The sequence below is a fragment of the Miscanthus floridulus genome, chromosome 1 (genome assembly GCF_019320115.1).
Source record: "Miscanthus floridulus cultivar M001 chromosome 1, ASM1932011v1, whole genome shotgun sequence".
Classification (NCBI taxonomy): domain Eukaryota; kingdom Viridiplantae; phylum Streptophyta; class Magnoliopsida; order Poales; family Poaceae; genus Miscanthus; species Miscanthus floridulus.
In genome coordinates, this window is record NC_089580.1 from 9065944 (window position 1) to 9092292 (window position 26349).

Below are 26349 nucleotides of genomic sequence, written 5' to 3' on the forward strand. Positions count from 1 at the left end.
GCCGCACGCGCCCCGCTTCTTCTTTGTCGCGTTCTTGGCTTCTCCTCAGTGGCGGATGTGGGATGCGGGACAAGGGGGCTAAAACAACAGAGATGTTGATTTGCACGAAGATTTAACGGTGAAATCAAGTTTTTGCTACAGTAATTAACATTGAAATCAAGAAATTAGGGGCCCCCTTTGGATCCGCCACTGCTTCTCCTTGCTCTCTCGGAGTCGGAGCGCAATGCTGGTGGTGCGCCTTCTCGTGGCTCCCCTCGCTCCCGGACTCCCCGGCCCGCGGCGACGACGCTAAGTTCGACTCCGAACCGCTCGGTGCCGTCTGCGCCGCCATCGGCAACGCGATGATCAGGTCGAGCCGGGCCTTCTTGGTCTGCGGCGGGGCATCGTCGTCGTCCAAGATCTCCCGGAGAGGCCTCTTCTTCGTCTTCCTGACGCCTCCTTCCGATTCTTCTTCCCCTGCCTTTCCATCGCCATCGTCACCGCCATCGTCGTCATTCGCAGAGCTCGCGTCGCGATCGTCGTCCTCCGCGTGGCGTCCCGTGGGCGCGGGCTGGCGCGCGAGGAACACGTAGCGGTCGACGTCCTCGTCGTCGGAGTCGGAATCAGAGTAGTAGTTGTCCTGCTCCTCGACCACTACCATCTCGTCAGCCTCCTTGCTGCGGAGTCTAGCGGCAGATCGATCTGGTGGCGCGCAGATCCGTGGAGGAAGACGGAAACCGAGCACTAGTACTAGCCGCCTGCTGTGGCGCGCGCGTGTGGAAGCTGCTTAGGCAGGCGGCCTAGGGATTGTTGCTGTGTGGAGCGATGAGCCGTGCGGCCGCACACAGCGCAGGCCGCAGGGGCATGCTATTATATGCTGCGGCCGTGGGCTGGAAGTGGGGCGAGAAAAGTTGGCATGGGCCTGCCGCTCGACCTCAACTCGGATTCGACCTGGGCGTTGCTCCCTCGGCGGGTCGACGGCCAGTTGGATGGAGCCGAGTAATTTGGCCAAGTACAAATCTCCTCGTGGTTCTCATTTCTCAAGGCACTCAAGGCTATTCGAGACGAGTCCAACTGTCAAGTCAAATGCTTTTGGTGTATGCATTTCAGGGCGCAGTGGTGGCCTTGGCATTTTTTGGAACAATAATACTAGAGTTGAGATTTTACCGTACTCTCAAGATACCATTGTAACAAAGAGTGGGGGTGAGCCTTAGCGCTTGACATGCATCTATGGTGAAGGGCAGGTGTCGGAATGCCACAAGATGTGGGATATGCTCAAGTTTATCAGGGTGACTTCGCCGCTGCCTTGGATGTGCATTAGGAATTTTAATGAAGTTCTTCTCCGCTCCGAGCATGAGGGTGTGCAGGAAGAGCTGGAGCCCGATAGTAGGCTTTCGGGAGGCGTTAGACATCTGTGGGCTCGTTGATCTTGGTTTTGAAGGAGGCTGATAGACTTTTGAGAAGCAGGTAGCTGGGGCTCCTATTGCCGGGTGAGACTGGGCCAAGCTCTGGCTTGTGCTGAGTGCGCTAGATTCCCGACTGGCATCGGTCCGCCACCTCACTTCAGCGGCATCAGACCATGGTCCTATCGAACTTTGGTGGGAAGACAGGACGAACTCTTGCGGAAGGCGATAGAAAAAACATTTCAGGTATGAACTAATGTGGGAGTCGCATGTAGGTTTTCGGGATACCCTCTTCCAGGCATGGGAGAGCCCACCGCGAGGCTCTGGGATTTGGAGGGGCTTCAGAGAAGATGGTTGTTGTGTCTAAACATCTCAGTGGTTGGGAGAATACAGACCTTTGGCAACTGTGAAAAGAGAGTTAGAGGGGTTGAAAGAGGAATTGGAGCGGCTCCGATTAGGTCCCCTAAGAACGGGGCCATCCCACGAGGAAATAAAAACCACAGATAAAATAGTGGAGTTAAATCACCGTGAGGAGGTTATGTGGAAGCAGCGTTCTCGTGTTTACTTGGCTTGCCGAGGGAGACAGGAACACTCGATTCTTCCACTTACGTACGACTCAACAGAGGAGGAGAAACAGGATCTCCAAATTAAAGATGGCGGATGGAAGCTTTACTGAAGATGAGGCGGTGATGGCTTCCATGACGACAGACTTCTTCCGGTCCATAAAAACGGCGGAGGGAACAGAGGATATTGACCAGCTGCTGGATACGGTGTCGACCAAGGTGACTGGGGAGATGAACGACATGCTACTAAAGCTGATCGACCTAGAGGAGGTGAAGAACGCCTTGTTCGGAATGTTCCCGACCAAAGCTCCCGGCCCGGACGGTTTCCGAGCACATTTCTTTCAGAGACACTGGGACTTCTATGGCGAGGAGGTCATAGCGGTGGTGCTGCGTGTATTGCACGGAGAAGATGATCCAGCAAAGCTCAACAATACAAATATTGTCCGAATACCTAAAGTGAGAAACCTGGAGAGTTGGGACAATTTTTGGCCAATTAGTTTGTGCAATGTGATATACAAGATAGCTTCTAAAACGATGGCCAATAGACTTCGGAATATCCTTCCTGAAGTTATCTCTGAAGAGTTCAGCGTTCGTGCCAGGCCGACTGATAACTGACAACATAATTACAGCCTATGAGTGTATGCATTTTATGAAGAAGAGGGCAAGGGACAGCCGTTTCTATGCTCTGAAACTAGACATACGAAAAGGCATACGACAGGCTGGAATGGGACTACCTACAGAAGATTAGGATCAAGTTGAGATTTCACCGACTGTGGGTAGATATGGTCACGAGAAGATTAGTCTGTTCGCTTGCTCGTAAACGATCGTAAATTTCCAGCAGGGAATAGTGTTTTTCTCTCACACCAAACCAGCCAGCAGTAAATAATCCACGATCGTTTACGGCCTCCCGAATAGGCTGACCGGTCTTTTTCTCGGTGATTCTGAATGGCAACAAACTGGAGGGCTTTAAACCATCCCGAGGCATTCGTCGAGGGAATCCAATTTCCCCCTATCTCTTCTTGTTAGCAGTAGAGGGCCTTTCACGCCTCTTAAAATATTGTTCTCGGTCATCAAATCTCATGGGTATTCCCATGGGCTCTACAGTAGTTTGTTTTATTTACCCGTTGATTTATGCTTTCAAAGCTAGGTTCTTCTCAAATTTTAGTTTATTTACTTAAGATTACTTTTTAAAATTTTTAATAGCTCTGTTAATCACTTTAGATGGAGTGATGGATCATATTATACTGTTGTTTGTCACGTTTGTTCAGGAACCATCATGCATTTGTGCGGCTTCCCTTTTGCATTTTATGACCTATCTAGTGAATACCTGAGCAACGTGCTTTATTAGTTACTAGCAAACATGCCCATGCGTTGTGACAGGAGAAAAAACTAACATGTTCATAGGGAATAACAATAGGAACAATATACATGTTATTTATGTTTCACTCTATAAAACTTGAAGGCTATAATTTATTTTGTTATGACCATGACATCCACACTATAAGTAAATGCCGACGATAATATGACAATACTAAGCCTCTATCAAATTAAAATATAATTTTGATAGATTTTCTTCTCCTATTGCATGCAAAGCACATAAATATTTAGATGTAAATAAACAATAACTTTAATTTTTATATTATTCATGTGTTGCTTTAGTTAAATATTGAGTTTTGTGATCTTTCACGACCCACAAAAATATGTAATTTTCATCTATGATTAAAGTCGACAAGGAGTTATTGCCAACATGTCAAGGATTGATCTGTCCTCTGATGATTATGACGGAAGACCTCTCTAAATTTTTCACATGCTAGTCCTTATTGGGAGATTGTAGATATACATTTATTTAAAATGGATTAGACAAAAACCTACTTAAGATTTCAATTCACATTTTTTATTAGTTGAACCGTCAGCTAATCCAGCTTTTAATAAAATTTCTAATCAAAATTACATCCACAATTTAGCGGTAGAAATCTTTATTTCTTATGGGTGGATCAATGGTTCAAATATGAGTATGTGACATATAGCTATATGGCAGATGAGGCATCAAAGAACCTGACCGACCTCTCTAAAGGACAAAATCAAATAGAGATTCATATGGCCGGGCTGGTTTACATTTGCTTTGTTCCTTGTAGTGTTTTATTAGTTTGCGATGAGTTTGTAGGCCCCAGTCATGACATTTGTTATCATGCATGTATGGTACCTGTGGAATTTCAAGACGATCAACAAGGCACTTCGGGTGAACCTGCAACGCTGAATGAGGTAAAAAGCTTAGTGTTCATGTCATTGTAATCGGAGTAGAAATGTGACCACGGGCCAATCTTGAGGTTCGCCACACACGGCAGGTCTCCACCAGAATAAACCTTCAAATATGGCTGATTGGAGACCGTAAATTCCTCCAGCCCTGGGGCCAGCAACGTGAACACCTTAAGATTGTAGCAGTAGGTGTCGTCCATTCATCAATTCAGGTGAAGCATAACAGTTGATAATCATCTCAATTTGGTGACCACAATATAGATGAACACCACTTTCTCAAGGTTCAGTGGTTTACATCCAGTTCAGCATACGAACACCACATGAAACACTTCATGGCCACATAATCTTTATCCCTGCAAAAAATAGTTCACACAGCCATTAAGTTTCAAAATGGTGCGCATAAGTTACATATTGCTAATTCAGTTGCCTAGTTATATGAAACTGAACACTACCAAGCAACATCAAAGTCATAGTGCTTTTCAGTAGGAACAATTCAAGACTGCTCTACTTCTCTGAAACACTTTAGCAGTTTGTCCAGTTATCATGCCTAACAGAAACCTATCAGATTCTTGAATGTCTATCATGCCTAATAGAAACCACATAGTGGATACATAATTCAAAGTAAGTTCACACAATCATTACAGATGCATGCTCTCTATTTTCAGAATCTGAAAAACAAGGTAGTACCTGGTTTGGTAAACTGAAAATTATCAAATTCATGATTTCTGCTATCAGGGTCATAACAGAGAGCACTTATTGATAACAGAATGTAGGTACTATATTTTTTCTTGTAGCAAGGTTTGAGCAAACAAAAATACACTTAGTTACAGGGAAATTAGCAAGGAACTTATTCAGCAGGTGATTGCAATTCATATTCTGGCTACTTTATCTATCTACTAATCCAGGAGTCAAAAGCTTGCATATTCTGGCCACACACTACGAAATTATATAGCAGGTGATTCGGGAAGAAACGGACACATCTGCTAACGATTGGGAAGAACTATATAGCAGGAGACTGGTGAACAAACTAAGTGCAGGTGATTGGGGAAGAAACAAACCCGTTGATGCGACCAAGGGGATTGGGCTGCCGTCTTGCTGTTGCTGCCGCGACCAACTAAGATGTAGGTCGTCGCTGCTGCAGAGCCTTGATCTACCTTGCTGCCGCCGCCGCCGCGCCCTTAGGCTCCGACGCCGCCGCCGAGATCGACACCGCGCACTACAACGCTGTCCTCGAGGGTCTGCTCGTCACCGCGCGCCTCCGTGTCGCCGACAGCCGACAGCGTCCTCCTTAAGATGCACCGCCTGGGCCTCCTCGAGCGCAGCAGGACCGGCCGCCGCCTGGGCGAGCGCCGCTGGCCCGGCCGCCTGGGCGAGCGCCTCTGTTCCCATCGTCGCCTGGGCTGCGCCGGCTGAGCCGTGAGCCAGGGACGGGAGCGGGCGTGAGGAAACAAGTGGGCTGGCAGCGACGGAGCGAGAGCGCACATGAGCGAGTGGGCCGACGGTTGGGCCTAGATTGAATGGGCTGGACGAAAAAAAATAGCCTGAAATTTTGCCCTTTTGTTATTAGGTATAGATATTTATCAAAATAGTCCAATTTTGACTCATCAGCTATGCCCATGATTTAATTTTGGTCCCTCAACTGCAAAATCGGAAATATTTAGTCCTCGAACTACCAATCCCGTTCAAAAATAGTCCCTGATTGTTTTCGGTAATAGTCTAATTTTGGGCCCTCAACTATGACCATGGTTTAATTTTCGTCCCTCAACTGCAAAACCAGAAATATTTAGTCCTCGAACCACCAATCCCATTCAAAAATGGTCTCTGTTTGTTTTTGGTGGTGGTTTTGCTCACGTCGCAGTGCTACAGTCATGTCCTGCATGGCTGTGGTGGTTTTGCTCATGTCGCATTGCCACATCATGTCCTGCATGGCCGGGTGCCTCGGTGGCTGGCTGAGTCAGCTCCCGATGCCGATGCCAACAAGAATGGACTACATTTTGACACTTGTCAGATTGCTGATCTTGTTAAGAAGTTAAGGGTCCCTTTGGTTGAGCTGTGAAAGTACTTTTGCTTTCAATAAAAGTCAAAAGCTAAACCAAAGGGGTGAGCTTCCAAACCCCTACTTCCACAAAAGCAACTTTTTTGTAGTTCATTCTCCACAGCCACCCTCGGGAGCTAAACCAAAGGGCGGATGTTTCACAAAAATTACCCGCAATGCCACCGCTTATGGGCGTACCCCTTCGATTTTCTTTCCCACTGACGCCTCTCGCTCCCCACCCGACGCCTCATCTCGGTCCTGCCCGACGCTAGGGTTTCGCCACGCCCTCGGCGACGGTCCGGCCGTGCCCTCCGGTGGCGGCGCCCGTGCCCTTAGGCGGCAGTTCAGCCATGTCCTTAGGCGGCAGTCTGGCCATGCCCTAAGGCGGCGGCGCCCGCGCCCTCAGGAGGCGGTCCGGCCGTGTCTCCAGCGGCAGCGCCGTGATGCCACCTCCCCTGAAGCCAGCGGCGGTAGCGCCCTGAAGCTGGCGGTGGCGCTCCTCGTTCTCCCCTCGAGCCCGTCGTCCACCACCCGATCTGCACGCCAGCAGACTCCCCGCCCAGATCTGGTGCTAAGATTAATCCCCACTGCACCTTCGTGCTCTCCTACACATGTATTGCCAATCATTTTGTCGCCCCCATTACACAGCACACCTAGTGTTTCTTGTTTATGGTTTCATGTTTTGCAACATAAAAAGTGAAGTAGCAGCAAGGGGGTTAGTTCTTGCTTGATAGCTTGACCCCTTTCCTGGAACTACATACTTCCATTTTCTAAGTATAGAATCATCTCTATATTGTCCTAAGAAATCTTTTGTCACTTATTAGTTCACACCATTAATTTATGCCCACTAATAATGTGTACTTAGATGAAATTGGAGGATGCATGAGCATTGATATTGTTATGATTGTGAATTGAATGATTTTTTTCTTTATTCAAGAATGACTGATAAGGCAGATTGGTGTGATGCCAATGTGAGGCATTTCATTGACATATGCAAATGAGATATAGAAGCTAGGAATAGACCCTTAGGGAATGTTCACTAGGGTTGGTTGGAAAAATCTGGTAACTAAGTATGAAGAAAAAACTAGGCTGAAGCAAACAAAGAAACAATTGAAGAATAAGTTGGACAATATGAAAAAGGAATATACATGGTTTATGGAGCTCAAGAATTCTGCCACTGGTCTTGGATGGAATGAGGCAAAGCAAACCTGTTGACTGCTCCAACGAATGGTGGGATGAACACCTAGCTATAAGAATTGTATATTGTCCTTTTTTCATTTATCATTTTGCATTTTGATTTGTTAACTGTTGTCGACTACGGAATTTCATCCCGTGCCGAGGGCACACGAGCAAGCCAGAAGGGTCCGCTCGATGAAGCTGGAGATCCTCCTAGCTTCAGCGCATGGATGGTCGATCCTACGCACTCCTCCGAGACGTGCCAGTCAATTTGACCCTGTAATTGACAAGGAGAGAAAGTTCATCAGTAATTAAGGACGGAACATGCCGATGTTGCTAGACAGTCCCAAATGTGCGACTCTGAGAGCCGATATGAAAGGAGATCGACTAAATAGTCGATTTCAGCATATTCATAAGAATAAATCGATTAAAGCTCATAGGGTTGTGTAAGAAGAATCAGTTATCATTCAAGATGAATATCATTATTTAGACGAACATTAGTCAATGGCAATAAGATATCAATAATAATTAGTTCACGCTAAGCCAATGACCACAAGTAACCGAACTCCTTTTGCATAAATGAAACAGCTCATCATTATTTAACCATTTAATAAAGATAAATCTAATGAACATATTAGATCTCATCTATCGCTATGACCAGTAGGGCATGAGATAGAATCAAGCAGGCCGTAGAAACAACAATAGACTGCGACTGACCCTAACTTATTACTAATATCAGTGGGGCATGAGGCTGAATCATGCAAGGTCGTAATACAATAATAAGATCATGGGGCTAACACATCTTTCAACCTATCTCTACTTCAACAATCTCGTGATGTGAACTATTTGTGAAAGCGCTCGATATCGGCTAAAACAACCGATTTAGGCATAGCGCACAGTTAAGGTCATGCCCTCTTAGGAGCAGATCTACCAAATAACGATCCCCACTCTACTGGTGCTAACAGTGGGGTGTGAAGGCAGAATCACACAGGCTATGATAACGGGCCATGAAACGATTTTCGCTAGCCAACAGATCTACTCAGAATCAGACACGCCTTAACCGCACGCTATGCACGATTAAGATTGATATAAAACTAGCCGATAAAACATAACTCATCAGTTTAAAGTACAGGTTAGATCAAATTTAGATTAACAAACGATGGGTTAAAAAGGATATAAGGCCGATCTAGATCAATTCCCAATCGGGTGAAGTGATATTGCTATAATTAAATAAATAATAGAGGCAATAAGCAATATCGGTAACTTAATGAATCTATCCGAAGGAATGCCACCCTTAGATAGAGTCTGATAACTTGACCTTAATCTAGTTCGAGCAGTGGAGGTCGACTAGATCGATGCACCCTTACTTGAACTAGAGAAGAATCGATAACTAACTCATATCAGAGTCATAGTGGAGGTCGACCGGATCGATGCAGCCGTACGAACAGAGGTATAAGCCATGATGATACTTATAGACAAGCAGTGGAGGTCAACTGGATCGATGTAGCCGTACTTGCTAAAGAACTCAGCCGAGATATACTCTACTCCTACTCCTAAGGGATGGCCTAGAGCCGAAAAAAGTAAGTAACTTGTATCTGATTGATTGTGTGTCCTTTACAATAGCTGGGGTTTGATATTTATACCCGGAGCCTAAAAACGAATCCTACTCGAGTATGACTTAGTACAAGTCTTTGGTACGAAAGAAAATATTCCTATTTTAAGATAACTTAGACTCTAATCTTTCCCCTATTGTAGAGTCTGATATGTATCTTCTCGATACCAATCACATCTCATCATCAGTTATCTACTGACTGTCATTCAGAGAGAACTAATCCTAGTGTCGCATCCGAACCGGCACATATCAATCCTTACGCAATTGGCTCCGTGATTGGCACAATCTTAGGAAGTCCGTGAGTTCCCGTGCTCTTCTCCTAAATTTTAGTGTAAACATATGCCCCCAATTTTGGGATAAAATAATTTTATCCTAAAATTCTAGTTCATTGGTTTACCATGCCGCAATTGTTCTATCCCGAGATATACGCATGACTCCTGACTTCCTGGCCCGAGTTTTATATAACATCCCAACAGTATCTTTTGCAACCTACTCGGCCTGTTCGCTTTCTCCTTTCTCAAGCCAACTTTAACAGCCGACGCTGTCATCGTCAAGGCCCCAAACCCTAGCAAACCATCTGTTCTAACAAGCCGCCATTCAAGCAGTCCTCGCCAGATTCAAATGAATTTTTGGCTGTGATGGCGACCATCGACCACGTCCTTGAGGTATGTCTCCAAGTTTCTATTCTCCAATTATCGACCGCTACCTTGTATTTCTTTTCTTCTCAAACTTATTTCGTCTGATTTCTTAGGAAATGAGGAACGAAATATTGATTCCATCAGCTGTTGCCTCCAATATCTATTTTCTTGGGCCTATGGGCGATCCTGATCCATCTGATTTTATCCGCTAAGAAACCAACTAGATCCCCTTCAAACAATCTACAGTGGATTCCTCCTCCTGGGATAAAACTCCTTTTAGAAACTAACCTAAAGCACCTAAGGGATGGAGAAATTGGTTTCGTAGGATATCCGAGAAAAATGGTGGAGATTGGGAGCTTTATGATCTGAATAAATGCTTGACACTCTCATTGTCCGAAATGGAGAGGAATGATTCACTCCTGATCTCTGCTTCTTATTTCTGGTCCAATGCTGTGAATGCTTTTATTTTTTGTCATGGTCCAATGACCATCACCCTAGCCGATGTTCGCATGTTGACCGGCCATAGAATCACTGGATCATTGTAGCCCTATGAGTATTTGTGTGCTGGTTCCAAGAGATTAGCAAAAATAGCAGACTGTACAAGATGGGCCAGTTACGTTCTGAACCATATTGAAGATGGTCAGCTGTCAGCAAAAGGGAATACGTGGCTTTTTGAACATGTGGCTGGAAAGATTCTTTTCCTATGGGTCATCTTGTGGTCCAACCTATAACCACAAACTCATAGCGGAGCACCTAGCATTAGGCAAGGATATCCCTCTTGGAAAGTATCTGCTAGGAGCTACTTATCATCTGATGTACCAGGTGGCTGCCTAGTTACTGAAGAATAAATCAGTGCATGCTGTCAGTGGCCCTTGGTGGTTAATACAACTATGGATTAACCTATATATGCATAAGTTTGTGAGGCATGATCTCAAAAGCCTGAGTTTCCCTTCTTCCAACTTTGATGAGGAATATAGAGGTGAAGAAGGAAGAACTCGACAGTGCATGAGCTATGGAGAGGCTGCATCGGTCATAACAATTAATTTTGATATTGGCCATCTCTTCAAGAAGTTCTACAGAGGGTTTGATGTAGACATCCTGACTTGGCTACCATATGATGATGAGAATGATGAGCTGACCTTCCCATTCAAGTTCCGATTTCAGTCAGGTTGTTCGGACGATGTGGCGGCTGTAATCTTCAATTCTTTTGTCAAGCCCTATGTTCTTCTAGCCGAGTTTTGTCATGGTCATGGCAAAATGGTTACCGGCTCTTTCATTCTCGGTAACCTCCCAACGTATGAGTTTTACAACCCATCCTTTATGGCTCGTCAGTTTGGTTTCGGCCAACTGCCCCCTTAGCTATTCTTCAAGAGCATATTAAAGCCATGGGAAGATATCAGTGAAGTACTAGAAGCTAGAAGAGTTTTTCAACTGGGATCAGATCTTCCTTCCCTCTGCTTACATAATTGGATCAGGGTCAGCTTCTCTTCTACTCTCTTCAACTCCTGGTGGCAAGAATGATGCTCCCATCTTTTCTATCGATCAGTCCACCCTCTGTGTATAGCCCTGGATGGAGAATTTGCTTCTAACGGAGACGTAATTTGCTATTTCTTTTCAAGAAAAATGTCTGACGAATTCCTGTCAACCGTCTTAATCGACCTTTTCAGGATGTTGAATTTGATCCTTCGAGCTTGGATAAGAAGGGGCATCCTATAGATTACCAGCCACCGTGCCCAATTTTGAGAATGGGATTGACTGCGCCTTCACTAAAAAAATTGATGAAACTCGTGCTACCTCTACTGTCGTGACGTATCAATCTTCAAAGCACAAGGCAGCTCAAGGGACAACCCAGAAAACCACCACTAAGAAGAGACTCTGTAGAATAAGGCCATCAGCTGCTCAGGTAAATAATTCACCTTCCTCTTAAAATGATATCCCATTGCTGATTTCATTCCTTCACAGTTATCGAGTATTGTGTCCCAACCTGCCCTGGGTGCGGAACTGCTATCCCAGGCGTTCGATTTAGCATCAACTGAACCTCCATCGGCTGACCCACGAAAGGAGCCGATTTTGGTAGAAATAACCAAGACTTCCACAACAACAGAAAATGTGAGTTTTATCCTTGATGCTTATTGGGGTATTTTCTTCAACTCCTTTCATTTAGTCTTTTACCTTTCACCTGACTTCTTACTGTGCCAGATACTTCCTGAGGAAACACCTGTGCAAGATCAGGAGCCTGATAGTCCACTTAATGATCTTGTCGGCGTTGAAGGTGGTCTTGCAGCCATCGACACTCAGACTATTGATTCCCCAGTCCAGCAAACAACTGATGGTAAGGGAGTTATTTGCTCAATTTATCTCTCTGCGACAAACATGAACTAAAAATCTTTCGATGTTTGCATATGCCGATGTTGAGATTTCTAAGCCGATGTTCAGCTGTTCCTCTCCTTCAGATAGAATCTACCACCGAAAAGGTACAGTATCTCATTTTACTTGTTCATTCTATTATAAACCGATTTGATCCTCCTAATCAAGATTTCCTCTCACATGTAGGCACCCAACCTTCCAGCTCTGAGCTATTCTTTTGACCTTAAGGAATATATTGATGAGGATGAGGTTAGCTCATCAGCCACTTCCTCTAAGGAAGCTTTGTCGGAGAAGACTAGAAATTAGCTAAGAATTATACTGCCAATATTTGAGAAGAATATAGCCGATTTGGTCCAAGATACTGACTCAATGTAGAGAGCTTTCTTGGCCATTAAGGGTGATCCATCCCCAACTTTCTCTAGAGTCTTGTCATCTTTGTCTATTTTCAAAGATTATGCCCTGAAGGTGAAAAAGACCCAGAGGAAATTGTCCAATCACGAAGCCTTGCTGGCCAAGGGGAACTCCAACAGGCAAGAGGCTAAAGAGCTGACACAGTTGATCGATGATTTGAAGAACTCCTCCCTCAGGACCAATCTAGAGTTGTCCCAACTAGAGATCAAGTGTGCAGAACTTGAGAAGGAGCTGGAAAACGTGAAGGTTGCCATTGACCATCGCAAGTCTACTCTGGCCCAAATACCTGATGCAATCAAACAGAAGAAACATGAACTGTTGGCCAAAGTAAAAGAAGGTAGAGCCATCCAAAGTAGTCTTGAGAACACTTCTGGAACAGCCAAAGTATACGAGCAAAAGATTGCAGAAGCTGATGCTTCCCGGCTAGAAGTACTAAAAACCATCCAGGACGTTCTAGACTTGTAATCTGTATGTTGACATGTATCTTGTATGGAATCAGTGATAACCGTGTTTTCATTGCCTTTTTGTATTTTTGTTTCGTCTAAAGAGCCGATTTGAAAGCAGCCGACTCCGTACTTCCAATCTTAATCCAATTAAGTCTAAAAACCTGGCTTTTATTAAGTGAACCCTTCAATTTTCTGCCTTCAGTTGCCTAGTGCCGTATTCTCATCGGCATTAGCGAAGTGGCGCTTTGCCTTCTATTAATTGCGATTGCCTTTTGTGTGTCCCGAGGCATCCGCCTCTTCGCTTCATGCCTTCAAATACCAGCCGAGGGCTTTGGCCTCGAACACATCTCCATTCGCAACTATTCCTTTGCACTTCTCTACCTTCCCAAACCCTGTAGCAGTTTTCTTTCTCCCTTTCATAGATCCAATCATCCTCCATGGCCGGCGAGGACAATCGAGGCAAGCACGCGGTGGAGGAGATCCCAGAGGAGAACATACCGATGAACCAGCGTCTCTGACACATGAGGTAGGATTGATGACTTCTGCTCATGGCGATGATCTGTAACCTTCTGCTCATAGTGATGAACTCTTCTATTTTGTTTCTAGGTTTGTTGTGAACAATAACCTCCATCCTCTTCCTAGGGTTGGCGAGCCCTTTGATGTTGTGTCTTCCGCGCCGACTTTATCATCGGATTCCTCTGATTCGTACAATGGTGATGATGCCCGGCGCTTCCTCCGGGAGTGGAGGACAGCTCAGAACCGCTATTCCGAGGCGACTCAGGAGAATGGCTAGCTCAAGATCCGCCTCGGGGTTTCTTAGGCTACTCTTCATGTGGCCGAGGAGGAGGCCAGCACTGTCCGAGCGTGGCTAGCTGAGTCTGACGCCATGGTGGCGGGTAAGATAAATTCCAGGAATGCCTCATTCTAGTTTCCATTATCTTTATCTTGATAGTCTTTTGTTCTAGTTTCCTGGTCCTCATCGAGCTGGCGTCCCTGGTCGGTTGGTCCCAGTCGGCTCTGACTGTGCCAGTCGGAGAAGAGCTGTAAGCAGAGGTTCGGTGTATCTCCGGTCGGAGACACGGGTTAGAGTTGGAAGCGGTGTTTGGCTAGGCCTTTCGGTCAGATAGGCGGGCTGAAGCCGGAAGCGAGCGATGTTCCTCTTTGGCTAGGCCTTCCGGTCGAAGAGGCAGGCCGGAGTCGGAAGCAAGTGTTGTTCCTCCATAGCGAGGCCTTCCGGTCGAAGATTGGATCGCCCTTCTGGCCTGTCGTTCAGGTATTTGGGCCGGCCCAGGAGTTGCGCGTTGTTCTCAATGTTGTCTGTTGTGCCGAACCTTTGTTGAAAAGCCGGTCCATGAGGGACCCCCGGTTTATAAACCCGACACTAGCGGTCCGACTAGTTAATCGGCGGAGAAGTCCGACTGCCAGGTGGTGCGACCACCTGGACGATGATCCTTTTGTCTTTCCGAGGTGATCTAGTCTCCAAGCGTGAAAAATAAACTCGTTGATTGAACCATGCCCCTCAATACAAATACGTAGAACGAGTAGTACATGATATAAAATAAAATATATGAACTCAACGATGAAGGCAACAGAGCGGAGTGGATAAACACCATATTTGTTTGAAGTGTTCATATTTTAAATATGAGTAATTTTCCTCCTAGTTGGTCCTTTATCGCATCACCAGCCCCAACTAGCCCATCCTCCATAGCCGAGGAGCCGCTGCCGACCACCCATAACGCCGAGGGCTAGCGCTCGTGCACGTGTAGGTGTGAGATCGAGAACAGGGTTGTCTCTGGATAACACGAATGAGAACATGGCTGGTCGGCGAGTCGTTGGAGAATATCTTAAAGATATCACGCATGGAGAACGAGTGGAGCATCTTAAAGATGTTGCGCGTGGAGAACAAATGGAGTATCTTAAAGATATTAAACACGGAGATTGATTGGAGAATAATGATTCAAGAGACGCCGAGGAGAAAACTAAGGGTACTTATCTGTAGAACGTCTGGTCGGCGGTGTATGACAATATGTGGTTGGCGTCGACAAAATTGCCCAGCCCTCGAGCTTTCTAGCCCGTCGTCATGGCGGCGGTAGCGATCGTCATGGCGCCGTTCTTCGCGGCGATCATCATTGCGACGCAGCAGGCGATTAGACCGAAAAGTCTGGGCGACGTCGTTCTTATATTATTGGTCGGCCTTAGGCAGATCAAATTCGGGAAGATCGTAGCCGCATTTAATCTGGTCAGAGAAGCGACAATGCATGATGCTTTGATAGACAGCGAGCGGAGTAGTCAGCGTAGCTACCTGATAGTTGAGTGGAGCATGAAAAAAAGACATTTCACACATTCGCTCTTGGCGTCCCTTCTCTCATAGGCTTTATCTTCCTCTCTCAATATGAAATAATCTAGCTATATTTGCTTGTCTCTAACGAACATGTAAGCCTCAACTAGCTAAGGGTCTACGTAGATTCTCTGGTCTAAACTTTAGTTATCTAAAGTTGAGTACTGAAATTTTCTACCACTTTATATCACCTATGTGGTCTAAAGTTTTTGTAAGATAATCTAAACTTTAGACAACACTTTAAAATTCCTTTTGGAGGCCTTAATAGCTAGAGTGGTCTAAAGTTTAGTGGCTAAAGTTTAGTCCAATACATGGGATCCAGACAAAGCCTAAGTAGCTGGCCATTAGACACGCCCTTGTGCCATATGCTATCTGCCCACCACCAAAGTCGGAGTGTCCTCCATCTCTAACATTTCTTCTAAGCTCAAAGATGGACAATATAATTAGGGAAGAACCAGGCGTTCACACTTAATAGACTGAACGTGATGTGCTTTCAAAGTATCAACCAGGGATTTGGCCGTTTGGAGAAAATGGCAAAAAATTTCGGACCTGATTAAAATGCATGAACGTAGGAAATTTGAGACCAGGGTTCACTTATCCTGACCGTCAAAATGTTCAAGTTTAGCTAATATTGACTGAAATTTGACCAAAATTGGATCGAAAACCACGAAGAGGAAACAAATGGATAATAGTTTGATAAGTTTGTACTTTTTTATATATATTAAATTGAAGAGAGAGCTTGTGGGTTTGTTTGAACTCTAGACTAAACTAAAATTTTAATTAGACTTTTTTTTTGACCGGTACGATGTTGGGACCTCACCAAGATGGATCAATTTCATGAAAATCCGGTTGGTTTGGACCAAATCCTTGAACCATGGTTTTAGCTAGTATGTGAAAATAAAATTTACCAACTTTTTAGCTTGGACATAAATTAAAACTGGTTTCTAACACATTAGGCTTTGATGTTCGGTTAATCTCCTATCCAAAGAGATCGGAGGGGACTGAGGGAAATTTTATTCTCTATCTACGAGTCAAAATATCTTCCAAAGTTTCAAACAATCCCTGGCCTTCAACCCCTTCAATCCTCTCGTATTAGAGATTAAACCGAACGAAGCTTTGGACCAAATTATCCCCTCTTCAGGCCTGAGTACTGTAGCACCGGATATACATGGCCAGTACAGATGACACGAGCGTCATGTTCGCTTGAATTTATCAGTTATACTGTTTTAATGAAATAATAGTATTTTTCTCTCACAATAAATCAACATTAGTATCACTATTAATATCAGCCATTTTTTTAGTCAGTCGAACAGAGACGAGTATGTAGCAGACTAGTGGTAGGACGTGACAAATGACAAAGCATGCCGTAGCAAATCAACCCTGTCCCCCGATCCGTTCCGCACAAATATTCGGACGCCAGCGCAACAAGACAAGCGCGGCCCTGTCTCTGCCGAGCAAGAGGTGAAAACCCCACAGGCCACCACACCGGCGTCCTGGTCCTGCGGCACCACGATCTCGGGCCTGGTCGTGACTCGTGAGAGCAATCGCCTACGCTGCGGGCATCTCTCCAAGCGGAGGTAGTGGGGGAGTGCGGCGGGCAGCGCATGCACAGCCGTTCCCTCTCGCTTCGTTCTCAGACTGTCTCCGATATTGAATCCTTTGGCTGAATGAGTCTTGTATTCTAGGTGGCTCCGCTCCCTCTGCGCCGCGCAGCTGGCAGAGGTGTGGGTGCCAGCAGGCCAGAGCCCCGCCGGCCGTACTCGCGCGAGGGAGGCATGCAGCATCAGCTAGGCAGGTGGCAGCTCGCGGCAAGGCTGCGCGGCCGGGCCACTGTGGGTGGGTGGCTCGGTATGAGCACACGTACCCGGTACCTCGTCGTCGTAGCGCCTGCCGCCTGACGCCTGCGCGTAGCCCGGCCGGCCCCAATAATTGGCCCGTCCACTACGCCGGCCGGGCCGAGTCCTTTTGGCTGGGCGCGCTCGCGCGCGGCGCGGCACTCGGCAGCCAGGCAGTCGAGGCGCGCGTGCGGGGCCACGGCAGCGCGAAGCGGACGAGCACGATCGAAGGGGGCGGGCGACTGGCGACTGGCGAGGCGAGCAGCCAGCTAGCCAGCTTGCCGGCGAGGTAGCGCTTGTGCCCCCGCGGGCGCGGCAGGGCAAGTGGCCAGAAAGACACACATGCCGGCAGGGCGCATGCGCGCGGCAGGCCGGGGGTGCAGTGCAGGCGGCACGCACGTACTGGCGCCGTGGCACGGTTTAATCCGTGGCACCAGCACGGTCGTTGACGCGGGCGCCCACTTTTGGGGCACACGGCGGTGGACGACGCGCGGGAGTGGTACTGGCCGGGGCGCCGGGCCGCGGAAAATCCAAGGGGCGCTGCCGCTGCGGGGTCTCCGGCCGGGGCCGGCCGGCCTGGATTCTCGCTCGTGGCGCTTTGCTCGCCTCGTTTATGGTAAAACCAAGATGCCTCGTTCGCTCGGCGGGCCACCTGCTACTCTACAACAACAACACGTTTCCATGTAATAACTGCTAGGTCTTGGCGATGTTTTCTGGATTTCTTTTGGTTCCGTTGTTCGACTGCACTGTACGTGTAGTAGTAGTACGTAGTACACTAGTAGTACTTGAGCTGAAGCTGACAATCGAATGATCTTTCGTTCATCTTTGCTATTTTTTCTCCTTCTTTATTATTAATTTCTCTTTGATAATATATATGTGGCGTTGGCCTCGCACTACTCCCTCACCCCATGTCCTTCTCATTGCCGGGCCATTCTTAAGTCCTACCACAGGATCTATGATCGCTTTGCATTCCATCACCTTGCTAACGTACCCCAGCCTTTTCCGTTGTCACCGTACCTTACCACCCACCTCTTGGAACTCCATCAATCCATCATTCTAGGCGATCACCTCACTAGCATAGTTGGACGACGTTGCCCCTTTGATGACCACACTACAAGGCAAAAGGCAGCTCTCCAAACCGTACGCAAACCTCTCAAACCATAACCCAGTACTTTGTCAATTGTAGAAACCATTGTTTACCATGGACGTACAAATCCCCAGCGTAGGCGCTGGGGGGCTCAAGCCAGCCACATTAGTAGTACCCACAGTTAACATTGTACAAGCTAGGTGGGTCATTTGCTGCCATGAAGAGGTTTTGTACATCAAATATGTAGTGTAGTGCATTGCTTCGTGCTATGGCTTAATTAATCACGAGAGGTACACACAACAGCTTGACTAGTTAGGAGATGCTACAGGATCCACATATTGCATTGCATGCAGGAAAGAAAATCTAAGAGCAGAAAACAAGCAACAGACTACTTGAAATCAAGATAACAAAAAAACTAAAAAGCATACATACATAGATGCAAACACAATGCAAGAATACAACAGTCTAGGTCGTCCTTTTCCTTTTGACGCCAGCGGCGGCTCCCTTCTCTTCGTCTTCGTCTCCTCCGGGGCCGGGGGTAGTACTAGTACCATCGTCCTCGTCGGCTGCCAGCTGCGCCATGGTAAGCTTAGCCAGCAGCTCTGCGGCGGTGTCAGCGAGGACGAAGATGTTCCGTGCCTTGGGGTCGATGAAACCCTCCTCGACACCCTTGTCGAACAGCGAGAGCAGGCTGTTGTAGTAGCCGTCCACGTTGAGCAACCCCACCTGATGATGATACAAATAAAGCACCGCCGGACGGCGGCGAGCGACCGCGCAGCGTTGATTAATTAGTTCATTAATTCGTTGGCTGCTTTTAACCATATCATCCCCCTTTCGCGTCAGCAACGAGAGGAGATAGTACTAGCAATAAACCTAGCTACTCCATTATTAGGCAATAGGCATGACGCTTGATTATAGATAATGCTGGCAGCGACATTATAGAATGCAAAAAATGAACAAATGGCAGTTATATACGACAAGATTACCGGTTTGCTGTGGATCCCAAGCTGCGCCCACGCTATGATCTCCAGCAGTTCTTCGATTGTCCCGTAACCGCCTGCGTGCGCATGTTAGGTAGACAACTAGATATAGCTCAGATCATTCGGCTCTTGACTTCTTGAGAGCTAGCTGTCCACTACAACGAGTACGACCCTAGATATACATTACTAGGGAGTAGCTAACGAAGGCGATAGCTGTTGTTTTAGGAGCAAGAAGCCCAGAAATCCAGGATAATATTGGTATTAGCTAGAGCTAATCTTTGACTGACCTGGCAGGGCGATGAAAGCATCGGCATGTTTCGCCATTTCCGCCTTGCGCTCATGCATGTCCCTGACCACTTTCACCTCTCCCAATGTCTCCCCTGACACCTACAGGTCGTCGCCACACGTTTAAAGCCCCTTTGGCACGGCTCATCCAAAACGGCTTCACCGGTGAAGCCAAAGCCGGTGAAGCCAGAAAAACTGGCTTTTCTCGGCTTCTAGTTCATTTTAACCCCGGCTTACAAAACGGCTTCACGCTACATTGCCTCGATTTGTGCAAAATAGATGAAGCCAAAGCCGACGTAAGCCGTGCAAGAGAGGCCCTAATTCATGCGCACACACTGAAACCTGTGGTTTCCTAGCTCGTGGTTGGCTGTTGGGAAAGACGCGAAGGGTGACAGGCCGGAATGGAGATTTGGCATTACCTCTTCAGGTAGGAGGGCGGTGGGGATGACCCTGCAAGAACATGAGCAGTAAAGGGGTAAGTTTCCAAATGCAGGAGGGACGAGCGAGGGAGACGAACAACTGACTGAGTATGCTGCTGTGCTGTGCATTACTACTGAAAAAGAGAGTGCTTGCATGGGGGGTCCGGGAGCTACGCTACGGCGGCGGCGTCGTGTATTACCCGAGGACGTGGCGGCCGCCTTCGTAGACGGCCTTGGACACCAGGCCCATCAGGCCGCCGCTGCCGCCACCGTAGACCAGGTTGATCTGCCTTTCGACCTGCATGCACAAGTAGCAGCAATCAAACAAGCATCGCAATACGTTCGCAAGATCTAGCTATCTAGCATTGTTTCCTAGAAGGACACTGACGAAGTAGTAGTTAGCTGACTTGCTCACCAGTTGTTTTCCAAGGTCTAGCGCGGCAGCGCTGAAGGACGGCCGGTTCCCCGGCCTGCTGCCGCAGAAGACGCAGATCGTTCGCACCGCGCCGCCGCCGCCGTTGCTCTCCGGAGCAAGCTTCTCTTGATTCTCCTCCATAATCACGAACCACGGGGGAGGAGGAGAGGATGAGGCACGGACACGCCCACCCAAGAGAGAGAGAGAGAGAGAGAGAGAGAAAGAGAGAGAGGGAGAGAGAGTGGATATTCCCTTACGAGGTCCCTGGATGGTCGATGGCTCGGTGCCTATTTATGCACGTGAAGAAATAGATCGCTTTGCATGCAGTTCAATAATTACATACCCTCTAGAAAGAGTGCATATATATATTTACATCTGATCAAAGATAAAATATTTTTAATTAAATTTATATAGAAATCGTATCAACAATTATGTTTTAAGAGATGAATCTAATAATACTTATTTATTATGAAAACTATCATTTTAAAAAATATTTTAGCATTGCTGAAGTGCACTTTTCTATGGGATGGAGGGAGTAAAGAGTAGAAGGTAAGAGCAATTCTATTTTTCGAAGGATGACAAAAAAAACTTTTCCATTTTTTATTAAAGCAAGTGTCAACTCAGTTTTTTCGAGTGAAAAACGGGCCACAAAACCACACAACTAGGAAGAATTCACCACTCATTCCAAACAACTTCAATGACTTCAGTATGATGACCCACAATCTCACACCGAACCAACTTGGTCAAAAAACGACCTAACTACCGAGACCTAGCTAACAACTAAAAACAACTCAAGGCACCACGACTCTAAAACCAACTAGCCATAGCGACCAACCTAGAGCAACTTGGAGCACCACCAACCACCATGGCTAGACAGCAAGAAACGGAACACGGAGCGGAGCTAGAAAAAACCTCGCGACGCCTTTATGAAGGAAACTATGCCAAAGATGCTAACATCGCGGTCCCACTATGGGAAGGTCTTCACCCACAAATCCCACCCAGGCAGGACAAGAGGTACGAAGAGAACGCCTCCAAGGAGGAAGCGGCATCAGCAGACGTCATTGTCCAGGCTTTTGCCTTGATCTCTCACCTCCATCCACTGCGGCCCGCCATTGCCCACCATAGAAGGGGACTGTCCGCAGAGGCACATGTGTCCACCGCGCCGACACCTGATGCCACACCAAAGCGGGCCACCTAAGACATTTTCCTCTGAAAATGAGGACCATTTTTAAAGACGGATATCTTAAGTGGTCCGCCTCTGTTAATACATCTTAGGAGGCAATACTTTATTGAGTGTCTTTGACCATTTTCAAAAATCACTAAAAATTTTCGGAGACACGGATAATCTTTAACCGTCTCTATAAATATAATTGGTTATCTCCTAAAATTATTTTTTAGTAGTGAACGTCGAGTGTGTGATCTTGTTCTCCCTCTTGCTAGACCTATAGTGGCCTCCGCTACCTCGTCAAGCTAAGGTAGGGTCTCACCACAACAACCTGATGGGAGCTGCTCGGAGCTAATCAGGTGAGAGACCCTACCATGTCCACAACACCTTCTCGTTGCCATCTTCCCTTACCACCTAAGGACACTTTTCAAAGAAACAGTTGTCGTTCTTATCCTAATCCTATCCACTAGCTATTCACCACTGCCTTGATCGGAACCACCTTATTACCTCGCCGCCCTAGCGCTCATTATCACTACTAGTTGAACTTGTCTTGCCTGTGGCCTTTGCTCCATGGCTATCAGTTCTCCTGAGCAAAGACACTAAATCCTAAACCCCGAGCCTTGACAAAACTGAAGAAGATGAACTCAGGCAATTATCATAGTATAGATCCCATGCAGTGTTAGTTTGTCTTCAAAGCACTCGAGTCATGGTTAGCTTATCAAGTATCAACACTAGTGATGACATTGTTAGGCTTTTAGTGTTACACCAAATGCCCTCCAAAACTTTAGCTACCATAGATTGTTGGAGGCAAGAATATGATAGGTTGGGTTGCTTGATATCCGACTCTGAGAGGATGTGAGAGCAGCTCTACCAGATTTATATTATACTACAGTCTTAAGTTGTTTTAGTAGAGTACCCTAGAGCTATTTTAGCATATACATAGAGAGAGGAAGAACACTGCTGCAGCAGATACCTAATCTTTTTTTTTTCTCCTATTAGCTAGATTCTTCCGGACCCAGCATAACAAATAATTGAACAGAGAAAGATTCTATAGGTGTACTATAATCTCAGGAGCTAGAAAGTTTGATATGAAGTGGTGGATCTTAGTGGGGCTGGTTGTTGCAGCCGACGGGTCTCTTTCTCTCAGAGCTAGACCAATGCAATACACCAGTCTTGTAAACAAATCAACAAGTTATTTATAGGAGGCACAACTGACGTTCCAAGACAACTCAACAAACTTGACCATCCCCATATAACTCAATAATCGATCGTCAGTTGGCTGAAAATTCTGAAAAACGAAATCAATTTTATATGGATCATATACATGCTTTAATGCTTGTGCATAAGAGGGTGCTCTGTTCATCAAAATAACCCATCGATCGGTCCCATTTGGGGCACTACCGCCATGCTACGGAGCCATCAATTAAATCCGAATCAGTCAGAGACCACGTCGTGCATTAATCGGTCCAACAGCAACCACCCAGATGATACGGCCGAATCAGTACCCACCTTTTCAGCGAGCCAAACGGTTGTACTACCAGTAATCGCTGTAAGAAATTACTAACCGCGTGCTGCTATGATGCATAGTGGAGCTGACTCTCTGCAGGCAATGTTACAGAAGGACCGTGCCAGTTCTGAAATGAAATAACTAATCACTGCTATAGTGTTAATTATCAGTGCCCGTGGAATAATTTCTCTTTTAACCACCGTGTCAGGGCAGTAACCAAAGTCCTACTTTTACTTTTGGTCTGTGATGATCTCCTTTTAGACCTCCTTTAGAACAAAGGATTCATGGAAGAATTTTGTAAGATTCTAATATCTATAGAAAATTTTCCTATGTGGCCTTTTGGAACAAAGGGTTAGCCATTTTCTTACATAGGCTCGTAGCTAAGTTATGTTTTGTTAGTATCACCTCTTTTTATTCAAGTTTATATAGAAGAGTGTCGATATTTGTAATTTTAAATAGATATATCTTAAAAACATATTATACTAAATATAATGATATTTGTTTGGTAGGTTGAATAAATTTGGTTTAAACTTAGACTTATTATTAGGCAAAACTCAAAAGACACTCTTTTTTTACAAAACAGTTCGAGAATAGCTACTCAAGTTCAATGGCAATTGGCAAACAACCGAAGTGGGTTCCTTTTTCTCCTTATATATCATCCGAGAAACGCTTCGCATTGGTTATTAGCATGTTACCCATTAACTGGTACGATGTTTGCCACATCTCGTAGCAGCTACCTCTGCACCAAGCAAGCAACAATGAGCATCCATATGCTCGATTATATTAGGGTATTCTCGAACAACATATCCATTTGACTCACAGGGCGGCTAATTGTTGACTTACTATACTTACGCGCAACTAACCTACGCGGTGCGCCGCCCGCTAATTGCAGACAGTGAAGGCCTAACTTTGCATGGCTGTTAAGTTGTCAGATGTCTTTACATGGGATTATCAAAGGTCCAATCGTTGACTCCGCACAGCTACACCACCGACCCAGGACCGCTGAACACAGGCGGTTACCGACTATAATCATATTTTGATATTCACTCATACTTGATCCCATTCTTTAGAGTGATATGTTTCTGTACCTGGTCCTTGAATGAATACGTAGTACAATGTTTACTTGCTTGAATTTGCTCCAACCGTTGGACCTTCCAAGATCAGCAACTTGATCATTAAGACCATCGTTTTTTTTACAACAATTAAGACCATCGTTGGTGAAGGACCAAAACAGTGACTAGAGGAGTGATAAATGAGAACCAATTAAAATTCTTCTCTAATAACTTGGCCTATGTCCCAAACTTTTTCAAAACACTTATCTCTTCTTAGCAAACTCAAGTCCCCATAGCCATAACAAACTATTGGTCTTTGTTAGAAAGCCAAAAGGTTAAGTGGAAGCAAGAACACAACTCAAATAAATACCTCGGAGCCTCAAGAAGGTCCTAGCAGCCATAGAAGTTTAGCAATTGCGCGTGGAACTTCACCACCAAGGAAGTACCGCAACCACGCAGGAAAGTTCCGCGAGCAGGCCATACCAAGAAAGAAAATTCCAAAACTCGATCAAATGAAGTGTAAATGACACAATTTTGTATGCTTCTTCCCTAGAACATAGTGACGGTATCCCCTAAGAGATCTTGACCAAAAGCTCAAAGCTGGCCGAGAAATTTGAATTTTAGCTCTCAAATTGGGATTTTCACCATTTTCTTGAGATGAAGAAATTGAGGGTGCTCGTGGAGGCAAAAGCCTAAGCATGTTCCCAAGACATCATGTCACCTAAGAACAACCAAAGAACACCTCAAAATCTTTAGCTCAAAGATTTCCAAGAAATTCACCAAAAGAGACTAGAAATAAGAGGTTTAGAACTAGAGAAATAGGTGTTGGGCTTGAAGACATGTTTTGGTCAAGTTCCAAGGGTCCCGGAACACTCCAAAGCCGAGCCAAATAACCAACCAACACAGCAAAAGAAATTCACCAAAAAAATGCCTACGAAAATCAATGGAAAAGAGAAAAAAGATGGAGAGAATATATGACCTCGACATTTTCAGTAAACCTTCAATTGATTAACTATGAATTCATCTATACAAAATAAGGTTGGTCATCACCCTTCCTCCAGAGATGGAAATTAGAGGAGGGTTTCACTTTTTCTACTTCTAATCTCACTTTTCTCTCAAAGCACAAGCTAACCTAAGGAGATGAAAACTAGGGCTGCAAGGAATGCCTCTACCGTTAGCCATACCTTATTATATATCTAGCGCAATGATTGTTTACTAAACTACCGCATACTAGTACTGGATACACACCCCCCATAGGGCAAAACCGTCAAAATATTTCCTCGCGCATCCGGTGGTCCTGATGTCTCCATGGCGTTGCTTCGTCTCAACGGAAGCTTCGTGTTGCCACCACTCCACGGTTTTGAGACCTAAACCGGCAAATTAACCTACCACCTGTGGTTTTGAGGCTGAAACTACCAAACCTATGTGGAGTAGCATAGCCACTACGTCTTCTCCACGCTGTGGACATGTGTCCCGCTCGTCCTTGATCAGCCAATCACCAAGTGCTTGCGCACTCGCCTTAACATGGTCTAATCTCCGTCTTGACTTTGATCAACATCGTCTTCATTGTCATTCTCGTATGTACACTTGCGTGTTGACGTGTCCAAGTGCTAACCATCCACGATCGATCCATCCTCTGGCCCTTGATCCCTCGAAGCCTTCGTGTTCGCCCTTCACTGCTCCGTTCCATCGCAAAACGGACTCCTTTCTTGCCTACTCTATTATTGTTGACCATCTCATACTCAACACAGTGTTATGAATTGAGTCAACACTTGAACATCCATAGGCCAAGAGGCATGTTGCGCATGCAACTCATGCCTCGGTTAGTCCCACACATACTTAACTAAAGCTCTGATTATCTCCTTGACAATCACTCGTCACTCACAACATGAGCACATATGAACCATGTGTTCGCAGATTACTATGCTTGAAGCAGGATGTACCAAGTGCACTTTTAACTATGATCCTAAAGCGATATTTCTATTTTGAGCATATGGTCAAATGATTCAAAGCCTCTCTTAATTTGAGCTGGCTCCAAATTTTTGCACCCAACTATATGTGCAAGTCCATCTTGATTATTGCAAAGTCATGTGCAAGCATAAGAAGAAATACTCTTGTGATGACTATTCATTTTAGAGGAAGAAAAAGAGGGTGAGGTTCAAGTTACCACCCAAAACAAATCAAAATGAGTTATGAATTGGATTGATGACCTTTTGATTTAATTAATGAGGGGTAAAAGGAAAGAATGAAATATTTTGTATTCTCAATAGTAACACATGTATGTCACAAATACTTGCCTATTAGTACCAGACAAAAGGGACTTACTAGCGTCTGAACGTCCAGAGCAGGTCAGCGCGTCTGGATGCCCTGCGCATGTTGC

General features: G+C 45.8%; 1 protein-coding gene and 1 long non-coding RNA gene across 2 annotated transcripts; both read right to left on the minus strand.

Annotated features, from left to right (window-relative positions):
* Positions 1-4408: 4408 nt before the first annotated feature.
* Positions 4409-5627, minus strand: LOC136472377 (uncharacterized). Its single transcript, XR_010762331.1, has 2 exons — positions 5260-5627; positions 4409-4554 (listed from the first exon to the last, which is right to left on the minus strand). It is a non-coding gene; the product is annotated as an uncharacterized lncRNA (long non-coding RNA).
* A 12732-nt stretch (positions 5628-18359) lies between these two features.
* Positions 18360-20486, minus strand: LOC136472384 (probable cytokinin riboside 5'-monophosphate phosphoribohydrolase LOG4). Its single transcript, XM_066470096.1, has 6 exons — positions 20246-20486; positions 20031-20128; positions 19831-19861; positions 19414-19513; positions 19133-19203; positions 18360-18872 (listed from the first exon to the last, which is right to left on the minus strand). Exons 1-6 carry the CDS (start codon positions 20384-20386, stop codon positions 18612-18614), a joined length of 702 nt encoding a protein of 233 aa, XP_066326193.1. The 5' UTR covers positions 20387-20486; the 3' UTR covers positions 18360-18611.
* Positions 20487-26349: the final 5863 nt, after the last annotated feature.